Consider the following 10,539-nt stretch of genomic DNA (forward strand, 5'->3'; position numbering starts at 1 on the left):
AGAGTGCTGTGGCTCAGTGTGATAAGACATTTTCTAGATGTTCCTAAGATCATCTGTTCAAACCACACACGTTCCCTGTCTCTGAAGCGTTTCATGTTTTATGTAATCAAATTTGTGTGTGTGTGTGTGTGTGTGTGTGTGTGTGTGTGTGTGTGTGTGTGTGTGTGTGTGTGTGTGTGTGTGTGTGTGTGTGTGTGTGTGTGTGTGTGTGTGTGTGTGTGTGTGTGTGTGTGTGTGTGTGTGTGCGCGTGTGCGTGCAGGGATCCGGGAGCAGTCAGAGATCAAACAGAGTGTATCTAAACTGGCTGATGAGGTGAGTGTTGACTCTAAACTGTATGTATATGTATAAAGGCCAGACCGCACCAATGCAACTAGTCGCAACTCCTTGCAACAAAACAGTTTTAAGGCCAGTCCACACCAATGCAACTCCTGCAACTGCCATTTGGGATAATGGTTGCAAGTAGTTGCATGTTGCAAGGAGTTGCAAGGAGTTGCATTGGTGTGGGGACTGGCCTTAATGTTCAGTTTGATCATTTTGTTCTGTGGAGTCTGTATGTACGTACGCATATATGATGTAGACATTACGGGAAGGAAGAAACGCAAGCAGGCGAATACAGACAGTATGTACATCCACTAATTAGGTCCCAGAGTCATTCCATGTTGTTTTAAAGTACATTTATTTCTGTGTGTTTCCTCACTGTAAAGATGACCAGTCTCTCCAAGCAAGTCTCTCAGCTCAGTCAGGAGCTGCAGATAATGACACGCCTGCTTAAGCCCCTCCTTCTGACGGCACCACAGCCAATCCTGACAGCCCTGACACCGACGTTGACCCCGTCGTGTCCTGTCAGCAGCAGCCAACCGGCCTGCAGTACCTGCCTCGGAGTCCCGCCCTGCTCCTTCCAGAGAACTGATACGTGCTCCCTGTTGGACAGCGGAGACGCGGGGGCAGTAGACTTGCGCGGATGCCTCCTCCCCACACCTCATTCACTGTGCAGGCCTCCCTCCTGTCCCGCTCCACCACAGCCATCCCAGCCTACCTGCCTGGGGGGGAGCGCCGAGGAGCCCGGGTGCTCTGACCTTCCTTCGCCCGGGGGAGGAGACCGAGAGCTCTCCCCGGTCCTCCGGAGCAACGGGATGTTCTCCCCCCTTCTCCAGGACCAGCCTCCCCAGGCCTGTCGCACCCCGTCGCCCTCCCTCTCCTTCACCACGTCTCTCTCCTCCTCCTCCTCCTCCTCCTCGTCTCTCTCTCCCTGCCAAGGCCCCCATCACCCCCGGCCTGGAGGTCTGCTCCCCCCAACCCCCTCCCAAGACACCTCGCCCCCTCCTCCCCACCTGGCCTCCCACTGCTCAGCTCCCCCGTCGCTCACCTCCTCGCCGGCGGACCGCAGCTTAGGAGCTTCCCGCTCCTCCGCCACCCCTCCTGCCCTGCCTCTCGTTCCCCCTCCCGCCACCTCCGCCCTCTCCCTGGACTCCACGAGCGAGAGGCGAGGGGGCGGGGGAGGTGCCCCGACTCCTCCCTGGTCTCACTCGCAGCTGCATCGGGGAGGAGGAGGAGGGGCGGGGGCTAGACCCGGAGCTCGCCCCCAGGAGCTGGAGATGAAGCAGTGGGGGAGGAGGCCAGAGGAGGAGTCCTCTGCAGAGGACATCAGCTTCATCGATGAGGAAGAACCAGCGCTATGAAAGAGAGAGAGAGAGAGAAATGCAGCAAAAGTGAGAGTGTGAGAGAAAACAAGCCTGAGGGGAGGAAATAACAATACCATTGAATCGCAATGGCTGAAAGAACCAAATGGATAGAAGAAGGGATGGCAAACAGAATGGAGACAGTGCCAGTTTGTGCTGGAAGCGACAGACACTCCTAAAAGAGACACACAGCCATACATACAGAGATAAAAACCATGTGTCAAAGTCACATTCCTGCTCTCTTCAGGCCTACACTGCAGAACTACTTCTGCTCACTCCGTCTTGTGAAGTTTCAACACTTGAGTGGAATCCAGAGGTACTTAAAGCCACTGGGGACCCTGTAGCACAATGTCGCTGATTTAAGATATTTCCCATGAGAGCGCCAGAACCAGTGAGCCCAGTTTTTGGCTCCAAACTAACTTAACTCAACAGAACAGAACATGGGTTTTGAGTACTGTTGTTAACCCCACATGGATGGACGACCCAGATGCCTGTCCAGATGTTTCAGCAGCCTTGTCGTTGACTCCCGGGCGAGGAGTCTACACGATGTCTCGAGCTCAGCACAGGAAGCATGCGTTTACCCATGTCAGATCATCCAAGCCACCCTGCTGGGACTGGGAATGTAAACTCCTCATTCAGTCTCCACCTGTTTCAAGTCATCTCATCTCTTGGACTGGAAACCCCACATAGACATTTTCCTGTTGAACACGCACACATGCACACACACGCACGCGCACACACACACACACACACACACACACACACACACACACACACACACACACACACACACACACACACACACACACACACACACACACACACACACACACACACACACACACACACCTGCAGAGACATCCTTTGTAAATATGTGAGCTTGTTCAGATTTTTTGACAGAGTATGCCATATTTTCCTTTCCCCTTGTGTATCCCTCCAAGAACATCTTTTGGGGTACACAAGCTAAGCTAAGCTTTCAATACATGAGTGAGTGAGTGAGTGAAAGACCAGCCATGTGAGCGAATGTGTATGAATTCATGGAAAGCCGCAATGGACATGGCAGAGGTTCTGATCTAGGGATGGAGATAGATGTGCCAAAGCCCAAGGCCAGATCAAAGGCACGGTAAAGAAGTTAGACCACGTCATGTAAACCAGAGTCATCGATAGTACAAATATACTGCATATCACTATCTGTGACCGTTTATTACCAGCCAACATTATACAGGTAAAGCCTGAGTTATACTTAGTTGTGTGCAGGTGCCACATGCTGGAAATAGCTGATCTACTGTAGATCAGCCATTTTCGGTATGCTACACTGGCACGTAACTAAGTGTAGATCAGGCTTGAGATAATTCCTACAGCACCCCCGAGCTTTAGCCATTCAACCATTCGTGCCTTCTCCATATATGATGACATACGACTTCCCAAGAGATATTTAACTATTGGCTGACTGGCAAGCATTTGATCACGCATCACCATTAACACTGCACTGCGCTTCATTTAAAATGAACTAATTTATTTATATATTTATTTTTTTGTTGATGAATGAGGGAAGTGTTAGGAAATCTTACCTTATCATCACGGTGTCCAGCAGGTCGACTGCGGGGGACTGGGTTAAGGATGATGTGCTCCCCCCTCCCCTTTTAAGCTCTAATTACTCAACGTGTGTAGCCTTTTACACTCCTACAGTATGTAGCGCCAACACACACACACATGCGCACACACACGCACACGCACACACACAAAACACTACAAGCCACCTCCTGAACACAAACGCAGGTACACACAATCATCATCATCTGCAATTCCTGCCTTGACCACTGAGCTTAAATGCTGGTACAAGACAGCGTACCCAGGCAGCAGCATCCCTACATGATGGTTCGACGACTACCTGATCTAGCATTATGCTGTCAGCGACATTCTACTGTGTGCAGGATAGGCCAACCACGCCTTCTTTGTAATATAGGGCAGGCAGATTTCTGGTTTCTATTTTCTGTAGAGGGTGCAGGGGAGGGGAGGGGAGGCGGGCGGGTTTGGACTGTTTTCACGTCAAAATATACTAGTTTGTAAAGCAGACGTCCCACTGAGAACACCAGGAGTTCTGATTCTATTAGGGTTCCTATTGGACAGGGTGAAAGGGCTCCATTAACATTAACATGGCACAGGCGCACATACGGGCAAAAATAGGCAAACTTTCTGTGAACATTCAGTGAAAACAGCCGATCTACAAGCTCACAACGTGTCGCAAAGATATGTTATTTTCTCTATTTGACATACAACGAAGTATATAGGGTTTAAGTGGTTATGGGGTTTTAAATCAAATGCATGTCAAAAGCTATTTGCATGAGGAATGTGCCTGCTTATGATCTATTGACAGATGACAGGGAGGTGGCATTAAACAGGCCGCTGACCTACTGGAGGTTATTGGGCTTCAGATGTATTTTAACTACTGTTACAGAAACTTTACCAGGAATAAATACTGTACAATAAAGAAGTGTTGTTTTATAAGATTTATAAGACTCCTGTGCTTTGTCTGTCTGTAAAGGGCAAAAATTATTGGTACTAAAAAAATATATATATCGGCCAAAAAAACTTCAGGAAAAAAACTATTAGCGGTCGACTTGTACTGACACCATGATACTGACCAGGATACTGACACCATGATACTGACTCTAGGATACTGACACCGGGATACTGACTCCAGGATACTGACACCATGATACTGACCCCGGGATACTGACACCGGGATACTAACACCAGGATACTGACACCAGGACCAAGATACTGACTCCAGGATACTGAGCATTATTCTGATACCGGGATACTGACTCAAGGATTTTGACACCAGGATACTGACCTGGGGCCTATTTCACGAAAGCAGAATTAGGGGTCAAGCCTGGATTTAACACCTATCCTGGCTTAATTTAGCCAGGATTAGCGATGAATCAGTTTCATGAAAGCTGAATTATCTTGCCAGATTAGTTTAGCCAGAGCACCCTGGATAAGTTTATCCATGACTCGATTTCACGAAAGAAAATTTACGCAATCCTACCTTAGTTACCATGGAAATGTAGCTGTGAAGTTAGCCTGGTAACTTCCAGGCTAACAGCCAAGTTTACTTAATCCAATGCCTTGTTCTTCAAGTTTTTCCACAGTTAATTCAACACATGTGTTTGTATATGGACTCATTGACCCTGCATTCAAATAAAATGAAATAAATACAATAAGATTTAATCAATTTAATTATATTACTGAAATAGAAAAAACAAGACTCGCGCAACAAAAATCGGCAAGACACACCATCTCCGGTTTACTTCCTGTATCTGCATAGTCTCACGTAGCTATCTACGTGAAGTGGGCGGACGCCTTTTTAGAAGACCAGAAGCAGGTTGGCGTCCGCCCACTTCACGCAGATAGCTACGCGAGACGCGAGACTATGCAGATACGGGAAGTAAACCGGAGATGGTGTGTCTTGCCAAATTATGTTGCGCGAGTCTTGGCTTTTTTTTGTCGATCTGCTGTTTTTGCTATTTTAGAATGTTTATGCTGTAAAGTAACAGTTTTGGCCATAATGAGGTTTCCGCCCGACAGACAATATATTAATATTTATATTGTACATGCAAAATTGCTGCTATACGAAAACGTATTGTTACTGCACTGTTTCTTATTTTGATTTTCATTTGTAATAAAATGTCACTGACATCACAAGGCATTCTTCATTTTACGTATGGTCCAGTATATTATTATTAATTCATATCAGTCACTGTATTCCAGTGGGGCAAGGCTGATCGAATCCCAGCACAGGAACCTCGGCATCTGAGCAATCTAGCTACTATCTTTTTTCGCCTTTATCATAAAGGTTGCTGGACAAAATCAGGGCTGGCAACACTCCTGGATCCCGCAGGAGTCTCCTGGTTTTTGACCACGTCTCCTGACACACTCCTGGATCGCCATTTCTTCTGGTTTTCTCCTGGATTTGGTATCAAACTTCACCAGAACACAGGAAATTACATCTACTATGTTCAAAAGTTTCTAATCATACAAGGAAGTAAAATGTATAATAAGCAAGAGAGGAAACACGGCCGCAATAAATATAGATCCAGCGTGGCAAAGTATTGCCGACAAATTAAATGCAAAAGTTGTCCAAAATATGCAATTAATTTGTATACGTCCATAAATATATAATTCAGTTAGGCTTAAACATGAGGAGTTTAAGTGAATGTTGGAATTATAATTATAAACACTTAGAATAATTTTCTAATTTCTAAAATCGAAGATCTACAAGTGAAAAGCTTGCCTTTTGGCGGCCGGGGGTCCCCGGTCCACGGGGGTCAACGGGGGTCCAGGGGTACACGGGGGCCGGGGGTCAACGGGGGTTCGGGAGTACCCGGCCCCCCTGTGTACTCCCGGACCCCCGTTGACCCCCGACAGGTGTTCGGGGGGCCGGGGGTCCACAGGGGGCCGGGGGTCCATGGGGGGCCGGGGGTCTGGGGGACCACGGGGGTGGGGGTCCACGGGGGGGGGCGGGGGTCTGGGGGACCATGGGGGGGCCGTGGTCCCCCGTGGTTGAATAAGTGTGGAAAAACTCATTGGTTTACGATTGGAGTCATTGGACTAACAGCTATTTCACAAAACTTGAAGAACAAGGCACTGGATTATTAAAGCTTGGCTGTTAGCCTAACTTCACAGCTAAATTGCCATGGTAACTAAGGCAGGATTGCTTCAATTTTCTTTCGTGAAACCGGATCGTGGATAAACATATCCAGGTTTACTGGCTAAACTAATCTGCCGAGCTAACTAAACTCAGCTTTCGTGAAACCGATTCCTGGATAATTTAAGCCAGGATAGCCGATTAAACCCGGTTTATTCCTAATCCAGGTTTCGTGAAACGGGCCCCTAGTTGCTTGTTTCTCTCGCAAAACCTGGCAACACTGATAATGACCCTATGAGCTACAACAACTCAAACAAACAGTGATCGGTTGGATCTATAACTCTTAACATCCCTTCACATCCTCCACATCAATCATCATCATGTCTGTGTAGCAGTATGTGGACATGTTCTCTCAGCCCTGCAGATCCGTGTAGGCCTGACATCTTCTGCAAGAAGAACAACATTCCCTTTGAATTTAAAGAAGTCGCGCTGTTTGACGGTACGTACGTTCACTGTCTGTGGTGGAGTCTAATATCAATACTGCAATGCAGAAATACTCCGTTACAAGTAAAAGTCCGGAATTCAAAATAAATGTACTTGAGTAAAAGTATAAAAGTGTTGGTAGGCTATGTACTTTACGTACCAAAAGTAGAAAGTACTCATTATGCACAATGTCCCATTTCACAAATTTTCAAAATGTATAACAAATATTTTTGTGCAGATCTGATGCGATGCATTGTTGTGAGCTTGTAGATCTGCTATTTTCTAATGGCCGAAATGTATAGGGCTCGAAGTGGTTAATGTAGCCTATATGTTTTGTAATAATAGTCAAAATCTAAAGTAACTATTAAGTAAGTAGTAGTAGAAGTAAAAGTATTGGACAGTTGAAATACTCAAGTAAAGTACAAATACCTCAAAATTGTACTACAGTACTTGAGTACATGTAATTACTTTCCACCACTGGTTAATGATCCGTCCTTGAAACATTTCAAAGTTTATTTGGATAGAAATTAGGAAGCCAAGCCATTGGGCAAATTAATCCTATAATTTATCAGGCTCGCTTGCTTTACCAGCATTTACTTACTTTACTTGCTTTACTAGCATTGGATAATACAATTTTATCCATTTAAAAGATAAAAGTAGGCCAACATAAATTGATTTGATGACTGAAGCAATTTAAGACCCATATTAATAGTAATCATGACTTAAAAGTGAATATAGAGTTACATCATAAATTAAATGACCACTTCATCCATTTTCAACCTAAATACATGTAATCTGTCCTCACAAATGCTCATTATAAGATGGCACCATTTCTGTCTATTTGGTCTGTGTCTACTAGTGAAAATGGCAGATCTACAAGCTCAAAATGCTTGTTTCGTGTTGCGAGCTTGTGTATCCGCTATTTTCACTACTTCTTAAACTAAAAAAATATATATATGGAAATTATTTTATTTCTTGAATTAATTCATTAAATACTTTTTTTGTTTAAGCTTTTGTGTGTGTGTGTGTGTGTGTGTGTGTGTGTGTGTGTGTGTGTGTGTGTGTGTGTGTGTGTGTGTGTGTGTGTGTGTGTGTGTGTGTGTGTGTGTGTGTGTGTGTGTGTGTGTGTGTGTGTGTGTGTGTGTGTGTGTGTGTCTCACTAGGTGCTGGTTTCAGTGCGTGTGCAGATAGAACAGTATGTGTCCAGCAGACCAGAATGGTCAGCTGTCATCACTCAGGCATGGAGGTTCCTACTGGCTAAAGACCAGCACATGAAGATCAGAGGTATATAACACACACACACAGAAATGGATTTAGAAGGCACTGGTCTATGGAGTCGACTACTCCTCTAGACCAGTGGTTCTCAGACGTTTTAATTTCAAAGACCCCCATAACTCTGAGAGTGTACAAATGGAAGCAAAGGGTCCATTGTGTTGTATTTATACGCTCCAAGAGTTACAAACATGTAAGGGTCCATTTTAATTGTTGCCCCCTCAAGAAACCCTGAGGGTCCCTGGACCCCACTTTGTGAACCCCTGCTAGTTAACTTAAAATACATTTTCATTTAACTATGTTGAAGAAAGTTATAACGTAGCTTTTCAACTTTTAATAACTCCCCCATTTTCTCTCTCTCTCTCTTACTCACTCACTCACTCACTCACTCACTCACTCACTCACTCACTCACTCACTCACTCACTCACTCACTCACTCTCTCTCTCTCTCTCAGAGCTGCTTCAGTCGTCTCCAGGTGATGACTTCACAGCGGAGCCTGGCATACCGGCACATGGTTCTAGAACGGCGGATGGCTCCATCTTGCCACCCTGCCCGCCCATCCCCCCCAGGCCCGGAGCAGAGTGTTCGCTGTCATCCTGTACGCAGAGTTCCTGAAGGAGCTGGCGGCCATCGCCCAGGAGCACAGCGCTTGAACCCCAAATTTCACTGTTCTGGGGGGAACGTTCACCAGAAATAGCTGATGTCCAGGCTCATGTCACGTCAAAATGCGACGCGTTGTGAGCTTGGAGATCAGCTATTTCTGACAAAGAGATTTGGTGTAAAAGGAAACGAGAGCAGACAAGTACAGTTGCAACTCCTCAGGTCTGTTTCACTGTGTATATCGAGAGTTTAAGTGGTTAACCTGGTATTCTCCTGGTGTAATCACTGACAGGTTAGATCTGTCAGTGCAAGCAGTACATGAGGTCCTGGTAGGATTGAAAGCCAGCAGTACTAGAGGTCCTGGTAGGATATAAAGCCAGCAGTACATGAGGTCCTGGTAGGACATAAAACCAGCAGTACTAGAGGTCCTGGTAGGATATAAAGCCAGCAGTACATGAGGTCCTGGTAGGACATAAAACCAGCAGTACTAGAGGTCCTGGTCCTAGGATATAAAAACAGCCGTACTAGAGGTACTGTGTCAAAGAAACATTGCCAGGATAGATAAACAAGCTGTCTTGGGAATTGAACTCGTGAGATTTCTGTTCTGGGCTGTCACCATAAAATCATTATCTAGCCATCAGCCCACAGTGGCTTTGTAAGCCATTTGTATTAATATGTTGTATTTTATAATGCAGTACCATTCAAACACACCATAATGTCACTATCGGGCAGAAACCAGCTATCTCCATTTTTCTACTTTTTCTTTTTTTTTCATAAATCAGTGCTATGTATGTCTGTGTGTGGGTTTTACAAATATTGAACCAATGAAAAGTATTAAAAAGTGCTTAAAGACTAAACCTCCTAACTCCATTGTATCCTCAAACTGTCGGTCAAACCACCTATCTGCTGTTTTTTCCATCATTGATTAGAATGACAAAGTCAGACGGAAAACCATGAATGGTCAAAAACTCTACTTGAGCTGTATTTGGGTAAAGTGATGATGATAATATAAGGAAGGACACATTCAAGTATCTGACAATGCATAAAGTCACCACCAACTTTAATGAGGCAGTATTGTGTTGTTCTTAAAAATAAAATAAAATAAAAACATTTCCTGAAAAGTTTTTATTTGACATTTTGGTTTCTGCCCGACAGCACTGATATACAGTACTCCTGTCAGGACGTGACTGTGACAAACATATTTCCCTGTGTGATTATGAATATGTAGGGGATCATTTATTTGTATTGATCATTTATCATTTGCATATAAACGCAATGAGATTATTCTAATGATGCTTAATCTCTAAATATATTTTGTGACGGTGTGAATACCAGACTGGTAAATTTTTTTATTTAACTGAATACATTTTACAGTTTGATTACAAATCATATTTATAGCCTTATACAGTTTCCATACTGTTAGCTGATACCTAAAGATGTTCCCTTAATTGTGTCTTGTGTCTTTTTGTGATTACAGTTGGTTGATGACCCATAATTATTGTATTTTAGTCATTCTTGGTTATTACTCTATCAATCGTTCTGTTTTTGTATAATAACGGTCACCTTATTTTAACTGAAGTGTTTGTTGTTCCCTTCAGATTGTTGTGTTGACATCCGTCACATCTTAAATAAACAGCTTTTAAAAAGACGTTTCGTGTATGTGTGTTTGGGGTGTGTTTGAATGAGTGTTTAACCCTCTTTTTGGACAGACTGACTAAAAAGACTAAAAACTGCTGTTTGGACGCCATCTAGTGTCCATCAGCAGACACTACATCTGTCTGAGGATATGGGTGTAAAATGTATTTCAGATTTTAAATCATTTTGACACTAGGTTAGGGGTCTTCAACAGGCC

General features: G+C 44.5%; 1 protein-coding gene across 1 annotated transcript in view; it reads left to right on the top strand.

The window, feature by feature from the left end:
* Positions 1-1,680, top strand: part of kcnh3 (potassium voltage-gated channel, subfamily H (eag-related), member 3) — a gene marked incomplete at both ends in the record, with an annotated part of 138,998 nt that extends 137,318 nt beyond the window's left edge. The window contains 2 exons of the mRNA XM_080412176.1: positions 261-313; positions 706-1,680. Of these exons, the coding sequence (XP_080268302.1) occupies positions 261-313; positions 706-1,680 (1,028 nt within the window). The remainder of the gene's footprint in view (positions 1-260; positions 314-705) is intronic.
* Between the last annotated feature and the right edge of the window lie 8,859 nt (positions 1,681-10,539).

Source organism: Gymnoscopelus braueri (genome assembly GCF_963280865.1).
Source record: "Gymnoscopelus braueri genome assembly, chromosome: 18".
NCBI classification, from domain to species: Eukaryota; Metazoa; Chordata; class Actinopteri; order Myctophiformes; family Myctophidae; genus Gymnoscopelus; species Gymnoscopelus braueri.